Source organism: Tiliqua scincoides, chromosome 1 (genome assembly GCF_035046505.1).
Source record: "Tiliqua scincoides isolate rTilSci1 chromosome 1, rTilSci1.hap2, whole genome shotgun sequence".
NCBI classification, from domain to species: domain Eukaryota; kingdom Metazoa; phylum Chordata; class Lepidosauria; order Squamata; family Scincidae; genus Tiliqua; species Tiliqua scincoides.
In genome coordinates this window covers 111,800,289-111,817,796 of record NC_089821.1, presented here as the reverse complement: position 1 = coordinate 111,817,796, position 17,508 = coordinate 111,800,289, and the positions used below count along the sequence as shown (strand labels likewise).

Here is a 17,508-nt window from a genome sequence, read left to right as displayed (position 1 = left end):
CAGAAGATGGTGAAGGATCTGGAAACCAAGTCCTATTAAGAATTGTTGAAAGAGCTTGTTGTCTAGTTACAGCCCAATCCTATTCAGATGCCCCACTGATGGTGAACAGGCACCGGTGCGAACTCAGTCATAACCTAAGCCCGTCTAGGCAATATCATCTCAACACAGGCCTCCTAGTATTGTTGGTGGAGCCCTTCCCATAACACCCCCCAGCTTCCATGGAAATCCTGACACAGCCTATCACCCCTGGAGCAGTGTTCTGATGTGGTGCATCATCAATGTGACATCCATGTGTCACTGGTGTTGTGTTGGTGCATCATTGGTGTTATGTCCAAGGAGCCAATCCCTGCTTCCACCCAGCCCCAATGCCAGCTGCCAGAGAAACACCACCAGGGTGAACTGAGCAGGGGCAGGGCCAATGAATTGTCAGTGCTGGGGTGGGGATGTCATCCTGTCGTCCACTAGGACTGAGCAACAGGCACCACTGTGAACTATGGGGAGATGCCTCAAGGACCCCATACACACCACAGCATCCCTATTCTCCACTGGAGCTGCAATGGTGTCAGCTGTAAAGGGGCAAAAGCAAAGGCCTGCTAGGAATCTCTGTACCCAGGGTTCAAGTCCTCTAATGGCACCCACATGAGCTCATACATCCAAGGAATACGTTTTTGACCAGAGCAAGTGTAGAAAGAGAGCTCCCTTGGAAGAGGGTAGCCACATAAATCTCTCCATGCCAGTGGATTGAGACCAATGAAGGCTCTGCCAGCTGCAAGGAACACTTTTTCCAGGGGAGGGACTGGGCCAAGTCAACAGCATGCAGGCAAAGCAGGGCGCTGTTGGCTCACTGCACAAAGGCACAGGTTGGGAGCCAGGTGAGATGGGTTGAGCTAAGCCAAGGGACTCGCCCTCACCAGCAAGGCACGTGGCTTTTGCATGACTGGCCAGGAACACTCATGGCAGGGACAAGAGAGGGAAGTGGGTTTCCAACCCACACTGACCGCTCTATAAAGCTGCTCACTGACTATCCAGCCACGGTACAAAGAACTCCCTTTCTGCACCTAGTGCATTACATCACCAAAGCTCCTCTTTGAAAGACCAGAGAGGATTAGCTCCATGTCGTGCATCTGATAATCTATGCTGCAGTCTCTCTGGCGGGGGCTTTAGTATTGGGAGAGGTGTGCTCTGATTGGCTGCCAAATGTAGTCTGTATCCAACATCATAAGGAGTGGGTGAGGTGGGGAGTGTGATGGGTAGTGCAATTTTATGCTGTTTTCTCCTATCGATGCCAGTTCTGTTGTTGAGCAACTTTGAATATGGCAGTTGACCATAACCAGCTGAACAGGCAGTCACTTCTGCCTTTACCTGGCAATGCACGATCTTAGAATCCTAGAATTGGAAGGGACCTGAAAGGTTATCTAGTCCAACTCCGACATCCAGATCTTGATATCCAGAAGGGGAAAAAAATCACATGTTGGTTTCACTTGTAAAAGTTTTATTCAGTGACCCTTCACAAGTTCCCTGTGTGAAGGGAGGACGCTGTGCCTCTAGCCACATGGTATTCAATGACCACAGAATTGTTCAGTCGGCTAGTCACAGCCGAATCTGTTCACAGCATGGCTCCATGAGAAGAAACAGGTCGCAATCCTAACCCCTTAGGTCAGTGCTTTCCAGTACTGGCATAGCAGTGCCAATGGGGCATGTGCTGAATCCTGCAGTTGTGTGTCACTCACTCAAAGTCAGGGAATGTTTGTTCCCTTACCTCAGAGCTGCGTTGCCCTTATGTCAGTGCTGGAAAGCACTGACCTAAGGGGTTAGGATTGCGCCCTTAGTATCATGACTTGTTTCTCATTGAGTTGTGGATGGAACAGCTTAATGCCTGCACGAAGATGGTGTAGTATCATGTGGATCTGTGCATTATGCCTAGTGAAAAACACTGTGGGAAGGGGGCTGAGATCTGGAAATATGCAGGCAGTAGGGAAGAACTAAATGCAGTTTGAGAGTGGGGTAAGATGCAAATACAGTAACTAACAGGATGGTTTTGTGTATACATTTGTTTATCCTGCTAAAAAGCACCAGTGGAATAATATGATATAAAGCAACGACAACAGATCTCAGAAGTCATCCCATGAGTGTATTAAAACAACCCTCGTTCTTTGTTACCCAGCTGCCAAAAACAACAAGGACTATTGTTCTCTTTTATTTTCTCCCTACAAAGCAGCCTTCTGGAAGATATATTTGCCAAGCCACTTGCAATAAACAGCAATGTCAAAAATAAATATATAGAATGAACATAAATAAAATGAGAATAATTTTCATTGCCTTGGTGGAAACCAAATATTTATCTCATCACGTGCTTCTATCTTCCTGGAGCATGGATGGGAAGGGAGTGCTGGAAAAAAAACACAACAACTCTCATGCATATTTATGGAAGATATCTTATTTTAAATAGGGAATTGGACTTTTGCTCCAGTAAATAGTTTTGCACAGAACATAACAGGGCAACAGAGAGTGCCAGGATTAATTCCCTTGTGAACCAGAGGGGAAAATATCAAGGAAACAGTGTCCCAGTCCACTATGGAAAAAAAATTAGGATATTTCCATGGATTTAGACTGTAGATAGATGAGTACCATCACACAGAGGGAGATGTAGACAAGAAGCCAGATACTGCATTGATTTATCTCTCAGACACTCCATAAATTGCAGAGATGTCAAGCGCCTGGCAAAGTGTCGTCCAATGTATATCCGATGTTCAGCATAAGTTGATTTGTCACATGGATTCTTTACTTAATAACAGGCGTGTGTTCAGTTTTAGAGCAAAGCAGCAGAAAGATCCATCTCTCAACAAAGCTCGAAGTTCAAGCATGTGGAGGAAATAATATTTTGGATACAATCCCCAAATCAATTGCACTGTATTTGGAATGTAGGTTGCATGGGATTCAGGCTGCAATCTTTCAACTTAAAGGAGTCCAATCCCCACCTTTCACTACCATTTCACTGCTCTGGAAGTACACTGCTGCTAGATCAATCTATGAGATGCACTATGAGATGGACCAATGTGCACATTAGCTTTTTCACATGTCACATGGCAGCATTCAGCAGCCTACTCTTGCCCAGACTCGCATGCAGAGCTCTCTTTCTGTTGTACCAAGATGAAAAAAAACAAAACCCAGAAGCTCTGGTAGGTGCAGGAGGCAGGATTTTGGCCTTGGTGCCTTAGTGCCAGCATAACCCAATTAAAGGAATGGCAGCAGGGGTTGGCATCAAAAGGGCCCACTGAATATGCCCAAGACTACTACCTCTTTGCCCATAGCTTTTGAGAAGTGGTGATGGAGTGGTGATTCTTTTGGGGTCCACCCTGATAGGCAGGGACCCATGGGGGCAGTTTGCTAAAGGCACTCTGCAACCAGGAGCCAGCCCCGAACCCATTCATCTTAATGGGCTGAATTAGTCCACACTTAATTGAAATCTGATTTCCAGCCATTGTTTTCAATGTCCTCTTCATATATCAGATGACACGGGCTCTAGTGATGAAATGTCCAGCCACAATACATTTGATATAGCCTAATCCTAACTAAATCCCCCCCCCACACCCCCACCCTGCCGATTCAGATGCACCACTAGAGTACATGCTGCATCCTGCTGGGGGGCAGTCATGGAGGTCTCCTCCAAGTAAGGGAACATCTGTTCCCTTACCTGAGGGTATGCCTGTGTTAGCTCAATGGGTCCCCTCAGATCTGCATCAGCTACTTTGCTGGCATAAGTCTGGGGTGAGTAAAGGAGGGGGGAGAACAGCATGAAGATATCAGTGCAAGTTGCTGCCACCGATATCCTCCCTGTTCTAGCTACTATCCAACCCTCTCCACTCATAAACATTCCTCTGTCCTCCCTGCCCACATTCTACCCCTACTGCTGGCTTACTGGCTCAGGTGGGGTCAGTGGGCTCTGGTGGTGAGGCTGTGAAGCCACTGCCTCTCGTGGCAGTGCTTACAAAATGGCTGTCATAAGTCAGATATTCATCCACATGTATTGTTCCCTTTGGGAGTGTCAAATGTATCCTTCCCTTTGTGGGCTGTGGCTCTGTGGCAGAGCTCATGCCTTGCATGCAGAAGATCCCAGGTTCAGTCCCTGCCATCTTCAGGTAGGGCTTGGAAAGATGTTGGAAAGACCCCTGCCTGAAACAAACCACATTGAAATATCTCTATTCTATCAAAAGTTATAGCCAAAAAACCAGTGTGGGTGGGGCAATGGTATATTACCACGCCCACTGCCTGGGGTGTTTGCTCCGCCCACCGCATAGGTAGAGGTCCATCAGGGGGTTATGCACTGGCGTTCCACACCAGGTGACACAAATCCTCGTGACGCCACTGCCTTTTACATATCACATTATTCTAAGGTAGGGGTCTCCAAACTTTTTGGCCAGAGGGCCGCATTAAATATCCGGTGTGGTGTGGAGGGCCGGAAAAAAATTTAAATATAAAATTTAAATAAATAAATTAGAGATGGAATTTAGTTGAGTGAATAAATGAATGAATGGGCTCATTCGCTGAACCTCTCTGGCCCTGAGAACACCCTCCAGACACAATCAGAGCAGAGTTCTGGTCATGTTCAGTTGAGTAGGCCAGAGGCTTTCAGGGGACAAAAGGTTGGCTGCGGGCCGGAGAGAGGCTTGCTGCGGGCCGCATCTGGCTCCCAGGCTGGGGTTTGGAGACCCCTGTTCTAAGGAAAATGTCATTGGAAATTTATTGCTGACTCTAATTACATCCATGTGGTTCAGCAGATAGAAGGTTGGATTTGTATTTGGGAAACACAGATTTAAGTCTAGGCTCCATTATGAACTGATTTGATCTTTTTGCCAAGTTTAGGATCAATTCTCCATCTTTATGCACGGATCTATCTTACAGGGCTATTGTTAACAGCAAGGCAGGAATGAATAATGTAATGATCCCTCAGCACCACTAGAAGGCGCTTTGTCACTAAATAACAAGGTACTTTAAAACTGACAATGAGTCCTTTTCAAGAGTGTTTCTCTGTTGTCATATTGATATAGCAACGAAAATGAAAGTAATCATGAAATATTCCTGGCTATATTTGAACAGCTCGGCAGTAGCATAATCTGGGTGAGCCACATTTTTTGATCAGGGCTACAGCCACATGGAAGGTAGAATTGTTTCAACCCTGATGGATATAAATATTTTTGGAAATAAACTTAAGCCTTCGAATTAGAGAATCGCCTAAGGATAATTTGGGGACTGTTCTGTTGATACACAGTTGCTGTGATCTGATGATGCTCATTTTTCATACAAGGTATTCAGGGATTCCCCAGTACTGTTGAATGCTGCCTCCATTCCCCCCACACGTGCAAACTTGGAATCAATTTCCTCCAGACCTGCTCACCCCTTCTGTGGCTGGCAGGGACATTACTGTAGCAAGACAGCCAAACATTTCTCTGTTGTACTTTTTAAATGTGGGGATTTTAAAATTTCATTTGTTGCTTTAAAGTGCTGTTTCTTTAAATTGATTTGATACTGTTAGACACTCTGTGGTTTCTCTGGTCCAGAAAGCAGAGTATAAATGAAGTTAATAAATGATTAAATAAATGACACCCATACGTGGAGTACTTGGACCATTCACAAGCCCACTCCTTAAAGCAGAAGGAGAACAGTGCAAGCCTCTGCATTACTCAGAAGTAAATTCTATTGAGTTTAATGAACTAACAGTGCAAGCAAATGCTTGATTACTCAGTTCTTTACTCAGTAAATCAGAGATTACTCAGTAAATCCCATTCTGTTCATTGGGGCTTACTCTCAGGAAAGAGTGCACATGTTTGCAGTCAAACTCCCTGGTATGTATCAGATGGCAGCCCAAGTTGTTTATCTTAGTCTACACTGCACCCCATCCAATGCAATGTGTGATTTTCTTTTCTTTTTTTTCTGATGTAATACTTTATTTATTTATTACAGATACAGGTAAGGAAAATTGGATAGACTTAGGGCTGGGACTACACAGGTTACACATGAGGGTATTGACCATTGATTACAACATACGTTGGTCCAAATGAAATTATTCATCAATACAAAAATTATCCTATTTGTTAATCTACTGATTAATAATTTACCTAAACAATCAATATTTTTTCTCTAAAATTATCTATCCAATCGTAAAAAGACTTCAAATTTTTTACTTATATGCTCTTCTTGCCACTAAGCTAATATTTAAAATAAAATTTTTCTTGTCTGATTCTTAGTTTCTGATGTTTCATTTAAGAGGAATGTTCCAGTTTAAATGGTAATACACACTTCAATATCTCTTGTAACAGTTTGAATATCATTTTCCAATATTTCTTTACTTTTTCGCATATCCACCACATATAATTAAAAATTCCCTCAATTCTTTACTGATCCAACATTTGTTTGATGACCCAGGGTACATTTTTACTATTTTCTCTGGAATTAAATACCATCTATAAATTATTTTATATAATTTCTCTTTTAAAGAATAACCCTTTTAGTTATCTTAATACCACTTTAATTTTCACAATATTTGTGTTCCAAGTTTCCATTCACATCTACTTTGATTTAATATAGTTAATAGAATACTCTTCATTTCTAAAAAGAATTTGGTCCATTAATATCTACAAAAGGAAAAAAAAACATTCTACTTGTTGATCAGCCATTTTCACTTTCTGTCTTAGTACTTCCTTTGTTCTCTGTCTTATTGGTGTTTTCCTTCTTGCTCCGCCCACTACTTCTTCCACTTCTTCTGTTATTGACCTGGATTACTGATCCACCCTTTTTGGAAGAAGGGATGCAAGATTAAGACTTGGATGACTCTTTAAGTGTTTGACTGATTTGACATTGTTATTGACTGGAAGTGGAATACTGACTTACACTTTTTGGATATAAAAATTGGAAATTAGCCCTAAGAATGGCATTTAAAAATTTAAAGGATGTTAAGTAAAAGCCAGTCCTTATTAATGGATCTGTTGAGGGATTTCAGAAGTGAAATGAAGCAACAGGTCAGAAAATTATCTGAACAAATGAAGCAAACAAACTCCTCCCTGATAAGCATGCAGGAACAGATAGCAAATAACAGACAAGAAAAAAGAATGGATCAAATGTCGGATTAAACTAAAGAAGTGGAGTTTTTTGAAATGAGACAGGAGATGGAAAAAGCAACCGTCACTATAAGAATTAAGAATTTTAAGGAAGAAAAAAGAGGGAACGTCCAGAGAGCACGTTGTCTCAAGAAGAGGAAGAATTTTTGGATTAAATCCAAAAACAAGAGAATGAAGAAAAAGAAAGAAGAAAAGAGAGGGGTTAAGAAATTTAAGAGATTTAAGAAGAAAAAGAAGCAATGTGTGATTTTCAAACACCCTCAGAGTTGGCATTAATGCCTTTCTCTGTGAGACCATTTGTGAATGTTTGTATCTACTACTATCTATTGTGTAGATACATTGTATCTTCACAATGGAGAGAGGTGAAAAGCGGTGTGCCCCAAGGATCTGTCCTGGGACCGGTGCTTTTCAACCTCTTCATAAATGACCTGGAGACAGGGGTGAGCAGTGAGGTGGCTAAGTTTGCAGACGACACCAAACTTTTCCAAGTGGTGAAGACCAGAAGTGATTGTGAGGAGCTCCAGAAAGATCTCTCCAGACTGGCAGAATGGGCAGCAAAATGGCAGATGCGCTTCAATGTCAGTAAGTGTAAAGTCATGCACATTGGGGCAAAAAATCAAAACTTTAGATATAGGCTGATGGGTTCTGAGCTGTCAGTGACAGATCAGGAGAGAGATCTTGGGGTGGTGGTGGACAGGTTGATGAAAGTGTCCACCCAATGTGCGACGGCAGTGAAGAAGGCCAATTCTATGTTTGGGATCATTAGGAAGGGTATTGAGAACAAAACGGCTAATATTATAATGCCGTTGTACAAATCTATGGTAAGGCCACACCTGGAGTATTGTGTCCAGTTCTGGTCGCCGCATCTCAAAAAAGACATAGTGGAAATGGAAAAGGTGCAAAAGAGAGTGACTAAGATGATTACGGGGCTGGGGCACCTTCCTTATGAGAAAAGGCTACGGTGTTTGGGCCTCTTCAGCCTAGAAAAGAGACGCCTGAGGGGGGACATGACTGAGACATACAAAATTATACAGGGGATGGACAGAGTGGATAGGGAGATGCTCTTTACACTCTCACATAATACCAGAACCAGGGGACATTCACTAAAATTGAGTGTTGGGCGGGTTAGGACAGACAAAAGGAAATATTTCTTTACTCAGCGTGTGGTCGGTCTGTGGAACTCCTTGCCACAGGATGTGGTGCTGGCGTCTAGCCTAGATGCCTTTAAAAGGGGATTGGACAAGTTTCTGGGGGAAAAATCCATTATGGGGTACAAGCCATGATGTGTATGCGCAACCTCCTGATTTTAGAAATGTGTTATGTCAGAATGCCAGATGCAAGGGAGGGCACCAGGATGAGGTCTCTTGTTATCTGGTGTGCTCCCTGGGGCATTTGGTGGGCCGCTGTAAGATACAGGAAGCTGGACTAGATGGGCCTATGGCCTGATCCAGCGGGGCTGTTTTTATGTTCTTATGTACTAGAAATGGTGAACTGCCATCTTTGGTCAGTAGTTCAGGGACATATTATACCCATTTATGCTATGTCGCCCTTGACTTCCTAAATAATCTTTTTTTGATTGGTTAACTACAAAGTACCAAAGTCATTTCTTGGTGGAAGACAACACATGTGGAACTGCATGTCAGTGTGTCTGGGCTTGCAAGACATCGCTCTTTTAGAAGTAAAAATAGCATAAGGACGCAACTGAATAATGATGCCTTTGGCTTGGGCTTCGGGATCTTATGACAATCTCAGTGAATGACCTGGAGTTCCAGAGAGGAGGGTGAATGAATGAAAGGACATTACATGCATGGTACAAATCTGCCCAATCTGAGCCATATTTAAGACTTCCTGTAGCAAAGTTGTCTCTAAGCATTAACCTGATGGCTCCTTCTGCTATATGGGATGGACAGGCTTTCCTTTTCCACCCACTTTCCTGATACTACCAGTGTCTGCTTAGTGTTCCCCGGCAAAACAGTTGCATGCATGATAGCCTACAGCAGCAAAGTGTTTTCCTCCTAGCCTCAAAGAGGCTTCTGCACAAGGCTCCTCTTTGCAACTGCAGAAAACTGTGGATCAGATGCTGCCAGTGCAGTTGCATCATTAGGGTTTGCATCCCTCGCTGCGGAAGGCCAGCGCGTCACCCTTATCATGGACCTCCTCCCATGCAGTGGGCAGGGCAACGCCCCATGGGGTTGGCATGGCGATGTACCATCGCCCCGCCCCTGCTGGGTTTTTTTGGCTATAACCTTTGATAGAATAGAGATATTTCAATGCAGTTTGTTTCATTGCATTCTGCATGAAATCACACATCATTATATAAAACATGATGGTGTTATTAGAAAATACCAAGATTAAAAAAATCTTGCCACCTCTCCCACGCGTGTCACCCAGTGTGACCCGCGCCTCCCCCCCCCCAGCAATGCCACCGTTCCAGTGAAGGGTTGGGACCTGCCTATTCATGAGAGGGGCTGCTAGCTTGTGCAGAAAGCCAGTGCTGGGAGCAAAAGCTGTCTTTAAACACAGCAACCCCATGGAGCTGCTGCAATGGCAAGAGGCTCCCATGAAGCGGCACGACTGGCTGGTCCAATGATTTTCTCCACAGGTGGTAAAGAAATCCTCCAAACACGATGCCCTGGACTTGTGAAAATGACCAGATCTGTGTGGCACGCTGCATCACATGAATCCATGCAGTGACATGTCACACAATTGGTAAAGAAATGGGAAATGCATTCCTGATTGATTTGACTTAGCATGCCCAGATGATGTGGGGCATGAATTAGAAACAGGTTTGGGCATGTGTGTGTGGGGGAGAAATATTGTTTGATAAGTACCCAGAACATAGACAAAAATGATCCTGTGAACCAACAAAAATCAGCATCTCTAGTCAGCGACTCTGCTAAGCCCACACAGTATTAATGCATCCAGTCAGTGCCATTGGGGAGAGAAGAGAAGTTTTTCAAAAGGAAAATGGAGACAGTGTCTCCCAACATCCATTAAGCACAGAAACATGATCCTCAGAAGCATTCTGTACAGCATGGTTATCCAGGCTGCTGTCTGCTTGGCTCTAGAGATCTCTCTGCAATCGATAGCACTCACATTGATTTTTCCAATGCGTTGCATTCCAGTAAAACACACACATGCATAGATGAGTAAGCCATTTCCTGCTAAAGGTCTAATAGATGATGCCTTGAGGAGAAAAAAAAAAGTGCAAAGGAAGACAAAGACCACAAGGGGAAAGTAGAGGGGGGAGTGCTGTCATTTATACAATAGCATGATAATAGGATCATGGGAATAAACCGTGACAGTGGGGAGTGGGCGAATCCTGACTTTGGTTCTGCTCCCTTGAATGCCAATCTGGCTGAAATTTTTTTTTTAAAGTGCCAAAGACACCAGGCCACTAGTAATGGGTAACTTGTGGCCCAATCCTGGGGGAACACACATTCTACCCACCATGCCAGGCCCTTTGTGCTGTTGCAAAAGCACTGTAAAGTGCTTTGTGACAATGCACCTGTTAGAAGCACTGGTAGGAAGCCCAGAGCCTTCCCACTGGTCAGCACATGGAGCTATACCCACTGCTGACGCCCCAAAACACCTTTTTAAAGAGGGGAAAAAAGATTCAATTGAAACCTGTGCATCACAGGTTACAAGCCATTATGACTAGATGCAACCTCCAGGTTTTAGAGGTAGCCTCTCCCTGAATGCCAGACGCAAGGAACTGGCAACAGGATGCAGGTCTCTTGTTGTCTTGTGTGCTCCCTGAGGCATCTGGTGGGCCACTGTGAGATACAGGAAGCTGGACTAGATGGGCCTTTGGCCTGATCCAGCAGGGCTCTTCTTATCTTAGGTTTAAATCTCCTGTTTTGTACTGTGCCAAATTTTTAGGTGCTTAACAAATAATAGTAATAACAACACACAAAAGGATAAAATCCAACGGATTACGCTAAAGACCCAAACATTTAATTAGGTGTGCATGTATCTGTAGCCACAAGGGTTTCAAGTGAAGCCATACCATCGTCTATGGCAGTGTCATTGCAAAATATGGTAGTGACTATGGATAGTCTTACATTTGTTCTGGTCTTCTGGGTTCAAATTCCTACTTGACCATGAAGCATGGAGAACAATAAATAATCTCTCAGCCTCACCTCTCTGGCAGGTCTACTGAGAAAATAAAATGGGCGAATCTCCATGTAGGCTTCTCTGAGCTCGCTGTAGGAGGGTTTTGGAAACCCGTGAAGTAGACAAATTGATGGATAGCAGACCATTGCAATGAAATCTAAGATGAGTAGATCAGGCTATCAAAACCACTTGTATATGCTTAGTGTTTATAATTTTTAGTGACTTCTTTGATATCTGCAAGGACATCTCTCACCTTCTTAGGGTCAGCTCATCTATTATGTTATTCACCTGTTAAGGTCAATGAATCACTTGATAGCCTGAATGTGAAAAACTGGTATCACCAGTCATTACCTGATTGGCCATGGTTATTTTATTATTGGGTTAAGTCAGGGCTTTTCAAACTGGGGTGTTGCAACGCCCCAGCCTGTGGGCCCTGGCCTCTGCCCCCTTAAGGGCGGGGGCAGCCTGGAGGCAGGGAGGAGGCAGTGGCGCGATCCCTAGGATCGCGCCGCTCAGGGGGCTGTAGGGGCTTGGGTGCACTTACCCAAGCTTCCTGCAGCCTCCCCAGGGTGCAGAGAGCCCGATGCAAACCTTTGGCAGGGCTCCCCGCAGCAGTGAATGTAAAAGCAGAGCAATCGCGCCCCACTAAAGAGGAAGTGGAGGCTGCCTTCCACCTGCCCCCACAAGCACTTACAGTGGCTCAAACTCTCCATGAGAGTTTGAAAACCACTGGGTTAAGTAGTCATCAGAATTATGAATGAGGGAGGGTCCACCCACCTTCTCAGGTAGCCCCAAGTAAAAGAGGCGTGGGGCTGACCTTGAGAACCCAGGCCTTCCTATACTCCCCATTTGCAGCCTGTCTTCACACAGGCAGCCTGCAGGATGCGTGGATGCCAAAGATTTCCTTTGCACTCCATAACATCACCCAATTAGTAATGAGAGCCAAGGTGGAAGCTGTTGCGTTTTCAATCTCAAGAGATGCTGTGTGCAGTGGTCATAAACGAAACAGGCATTAGCGCAATAAGAAACAGTACCTGGACAGTACCTTTCATGGCAGGAGGCGTGTAGACACTCTGCTTCCTTTGTTTGGGGGTTGCATTCTGTAACCAAGAAATAAAAGAAAGCTGTTTAAAAGAAAGCCAAGAGCAAAGGAGTAATGTTGGACAATCAATGAGGGACCTTTCTTTCTGCTTGCATTTTTCTCAGTGGATGTATGTTGGCTGTTTTACTCTTGCTGCTACATTATAAATATTGTGTAATCAACTGTGTTTGATATTGTGCTAATGTCTATACCAGTGACTTTTCAACCTTTTTCATCCCATGGCACGTTGACAAGGTGCTAAAATTTTCAAGGCACGCCATTGGTTTTCAGACAATTGCTAAGATACACCACACTGCTGGTGGGGGTTCAAATCCCCCAGTGGCCCTATTAATAAATTACTCCCCCCCCCCAAACAAAAAACACAAAAAACTCCTGTGAAATACCTGCAGACTGTTCATAGTACACCAATATGCCGCAGCAAAGTGGTTGTAAATAACCGGCCTCTATTATACTGTACCTAAGTTGAAAAGGAGGGTGCTTTTAGTGAGAACGCATCAGAGTGTCAAAAAGTGGGTACCCTTTGAGTCGCAAACATGTGAGAGTGGCAAAAAGTGAATAACCCTTTGGGTTATTCTTTGACAACTGCTTCAAGTGGGCTGAAAGGAATGACATTCTCAGAGTGAGAGCAATACATAGTTTTGTGAGGAAGTACTGCCCCTGCTCTTGAGCGGCACTGTGAAATTGTCACTGTGTTATTGGCTTTGTGGTGTCATGGTGATGCTGCCATGCAACTGTTACCCTGCACATGCCTGATCTCGTCTGATCTTGGAAGCTAAGCAGGGTCAGGCCTGGTTAGTACTTGGATGGGAGACCGCCTGGGAATACCGGGTGCTGTAGGCTTATACCACAGTCTTTCGAGACTGAAGGTTGCCAACCATGTGTATTATGAACTGGTTTGGCCACTCTTTGTGCATTTGTGGGACAAACATGCTGTGCCCTTGTATGTTTTCTTTGCCCATTTTGTAGAACACTGAGTAGTTATACTTAATTCCCACGGGGGTGCGGTTCATCCACAACACCCCTTGCAATAAAACTAAAAAGATCCAGCATGCTGGGAAAGGAAGAAAGTGGGTGTGTTCACAATTCATTCCCCGTGCAAAGAGGTGCTGGGTCAGTAAGTATCTCAGCTGGCCCACTGCGATCCTCAGTTGGCTGGCATCATTATTTTGAGGAAAGAGGCCATGCAAAATAAAATGATGCCAAAGAAGCAGCACGCACAGGTGAGCAAGAAAAGCTGTTTGGGGGGAAAGACATTGACCCCCCCTCCCTGGCTTGCAGTACCGTCACCTGAGAAATGAAGTATGTTTGCACTAGGCACAAGCCCTAGCTGGCATATTTTGTTCCAGGTTTAATGAAAACTACCTTGGGTGCTCTTAATGGTTTAAAAGATGGGTATGCGTTGGGATAAAAGTCAAGCATTGTCAACCAAGTGCTCATGAATATTCATTTAACAATACATGGATAATTTTTTTAAAATGCAGCTTGATTTGGCTTTGGGCACAAGTACAGTATGTGGAAGTCAGCCTCTGGCTGGATGCAGAACAGGTGCTGTGCCTGCACTCCTTGGCACGATCCCAAAGGTGCCCTGGTTGAATAATCATTGAATGCCTTCATCATATATTTGGCAGAAGGGACAGGTGGTTGCCTCGACTCCCCCTGACACCAGCACTGATGGGAGGGCCAAGAACACATGCATATAACCCTGTGCATGAGCATGCGGTTAGGTGAGGTCTGTGATCCCTACATCCCTTCCATTTCATAGAATAGACTTTTGCTGTCAAAATTGTATGGAAACGGCAGCTAGAACAACTGTAATGGGTTGAATGGGGCTTCTCTGTTCCAGCGCCCAGCCTATGCAGCTCTGATCCTGAGAGCCAGCCAGCCCCCTTGCCCTGCTGTCCTGTCATTCAGCGTGACCACTGTCTGATGGCACAGTCCTAAGAGAGGACTGAACCAGTGCAGTGATGGGGATATCACTGTGATATCCAGCTGCGTCAGACTAGGATACGGCAAAAAGCGCCGCAAAGCACTCTGCGACACCCTGTGAGTAGGAAGCATGGGTGGGAAGGCCTGCACCTATCCCACCAGCGCTGAATCCAAAAGGAGTGCCCAGCAGAGCAAGTAAGCTCCTGCCAGGCAGCACAGGGGCAGGAAGAGGGTGGAAGAGTGCGGAATGGGGGAGGGTGGGGAGGGGGTGTAACAGGGCAGAGGAATGGATCAGGTCCAGGAGAGGGGCAAGACTGTTGTGTGGTTGGCAACCTTCAGTCTCGAAAGACTATGGTATAAGCCTACAGCACCCAGTATTCCTAGGCGGTCTCCCATCCAAGTACTAACCAGGCCTGACCCTGCTTAGCTTCCCAGATCAGACAAGATCGGGAATGTGCAGGGTTGTGTGGACGCACACCAAATCCTGTTTCCCTTCCTGAGCTTGAAAGCCCGACACAGGGCTTCTCGGATTTGCACTGGCCATTTGGGGGACAGATCTGAGTAGCCCCATTGTGCAAGCTGGGCATTACCCCAGGTAAGGGAACAAACGTCCCCATACCTCGTGAAGGCCTCCAGCCTGTGCCTTCCCAGCGCTGAGCAGTCCCACTGCTCCAGCTCTGGTTAGGACTGAACTGTGAATGTATTATATTTGAAGCTCTCATTATTGTTTTAATGGCTGCTCTTGCCTAATTTTGTTGTTGCTGTTGTATGTTTTTCTAATCATTTGATGGTTATTTAATTGTTGATGTAAGCCACATTGGGTATTGCCATTTGAAATGGAAATGTGGAATATAAAAGCTTGAAACAATAAATACATTCCTTTTTAAAGTCTGTTCGCCACCTGAATGTCACTCCGATAATTCTGAACAAAACAATTAAACGATGTCAATCACGCAACATCCTAAAAGGACAGTAAGTTCATCTAATTACATTTTAACATTGTGAAATACCTGAAGTTCAGACTATTTTTAGGAAGTCGACTATAAACCTTTGGTCCATTTCCTAGGAGGTTCAGTTTAAGGACATAAAAAGGATAATTTTGTCACAGCAATTCTAATCAATGAAGTTTCAGCAGATATACAAACTGCCTATGATATTTAAGTGGTTCATAATATTTTATGGTAATGGATGGAAAAATGCTATTTATAAATAAAAGATTGGGTAGATTCAGAGAGCGCTAATCACATTTTTGTATGATGGAATGTGGAGCCTTATTATGAAATGCTTTTAAATGTTTAGAACCAAATTGGTAGGGGGACTCAATAGTTACATTATTCTTTACAACAGTTCTGGTTTGTCTGAATCTCTGATGCAAATAGCATTGTTGTTGCACGTCTTCTACTGAAGGAAGAATGTTATCTCAGAATGTGCTTGTACACCCTTTTTCGTTAAAGTTTTTTTAAAATTAGTTTTATGTTTTTTTTACTGGAAAATCAAATAAAGCGTGGATCATGGAGAAAGTAAAGTACGCAAAGTGGGGAGGAAAAAAGTCACACAGTGAGAATTGGTCTTTTAAGACATAATTAAGGTATATTTAAGGTCTGATTGGTTGCTGTTTTTACATGCTTCATCTGGAATCTTCCTACAGAGCTCAGTGGAAATTTCCTTGCAGATTTCTGTATTAGAATATACAATTAGGATTAGCATAAGCCAGTGTTTCCCTATTCCCTTCATAGTCGAGACAGACTTTATTTCTGATCTGAAATTGAAGGCATACATCACTTACATCCAAAAAAGGTGCCTAAGGCTAAAGGTTGTCTGATCTCAGAAGTCCTGTCCTGAGCACCCCTCCTGATTAGATGGAAGCAAACTCACAGCAGTGACTCGGGCAGAAACACAACAGGCAGCCTCTTCTAAGGGCAAGGCATTCTGCTATGCTTCTGTATTAGGAAAGATGGATGCAACAATCACACCCAGTGCAGAAGCAGAGCCAAGTTATCCACACTCAGAAGGGATTGGAGGGAAGCAAGACCAGAGTCATAAATCTCCATGCAGAAACAGCCATTTCTGTGAGTGGGTGTGATTACTACCAGGGCTCTCACAATACATTAGTGCACACTGAGACACAGTCCAGGATTTTTTTATATGCTTCATTGCACTATAATATGGAAAGAATTTGCATGCTTCTAAATGTTTGTTTAAAAAATATGGCCAACTTTTTCAAACATGGACACATCATTGTTATGTTTTCATTATAACAGGTTTCATTAGAAGATTCCTTTCTTCTGATGGGAGGAGCTCCTTCTTCAGGAGGAAGCACCTTCCGCTGAAGGAATGGAACCTTTGGGTGTGCGCAACACATTTTCTGGTGTGAACTGCTTTGTGTTTATAAGAGAAAAGCAAAACAAGACCTTTTGAAAATGAAATAAAGGCATCATTCACTTACTTCCTCTTGGGAGTTGTTGTTCATTCTCTTCTCATCTATTTCTATGGGGTGGAAAAACACAATTAGAGGATGGATCGGATGAAAACAGCCCAAATAATGAAGCTGACATTCTGATCTAAACCATGAGCCAGTAACTGATGAAAAAGAGATTCAGAATATGCCAAGCCTACCCTCTCATTAAGGTCTTGATATTGTGACTGGGGAAATAGTTATGTCAGAGCATAGAACAAATGAGGGGGGAAAAGTCCTTAAAAATCTCCCCTTGGTAAACAATTGTGGCTTCTTGATGTTAATGCTTTCAACACAACTGGGTCTGAGCCCTGCATATGCGCCAATAAGGAATGATTGGATGCATGTGCTCTTTGTTTCAATTGACCCAAATGGAGTTGTAGTCTTTACAGGTGGAAAGGCTCTTTGTGTGTGGGGGGGAGGGGCTTCCACAATCATTAGATATTGCTGGGCCACAGTGCTGGTTTCTTATCAGCTCATGACTGATGAAACAATGTTGACCAATCTAAAGGAAAATTGCACTCTCTTTCGCCACCATTGTATAAGCAATGTTCTACTCATGTTCAAGGTTTTTTTTGTGTTTTTTTTAATTTTTCTTCTTCTTCTTTCAGGAACAAGGGCTATTCAATTTTGGTGGCTCAAATTTCAGACCATCTCTTACTGTCTGCCAAGAAATAGTAACTTAAAATGAGAGCTGTCTCTAGTTACTAGTCCACCTGAGCCCAGAACTAAGGAGATAACACAATCTTAGGGCGCAGTCCTAACCCACTTTCCAGTACTGACATAAGGGCATG

General features: G+C 43.9%; 1 protein-coding gene and 2 pseudogenes across 1 annotated transcript in view; 1 reads left to right on the top strand and 2 right to left on the bottom strand.

Annotated features, from left to right (window-relative positions):
- PPP1R1C (protein phosphatase 1 regulatory inhibitor subunit 1C) overlaps positions 1–17,508 on the bottom strand; it is a 50,133-nt gene that overhangs the window by 8,809 nt on the left and 23,816 nt on the right. The window contains exons 3-4 of the mRNA XM_066611166.1: positions 16,706–16,746; positions 12,277–12,331 (exon numbers count right to left, since the gene is read on the bottom strand). Coding sequence (XP_066467263.1) covers positions 12,277–12,331; positions 16,706–16,746 — 96 coding nt within the window. The remainder of the gene's footprint in view (positions 1–12,276; positions 12,332–16,705; positions 16,747–17,508) is intronic.
- LOC136637284 (5S ribosomal RNA) lies at positions 13,057–13,173 on the top strand (annotated as a pseudogene).
- LOC136637690 (5S ribosomal RNA) lies at positions 14,619–14,737 on the bottom strand (annotated as a pseudogene).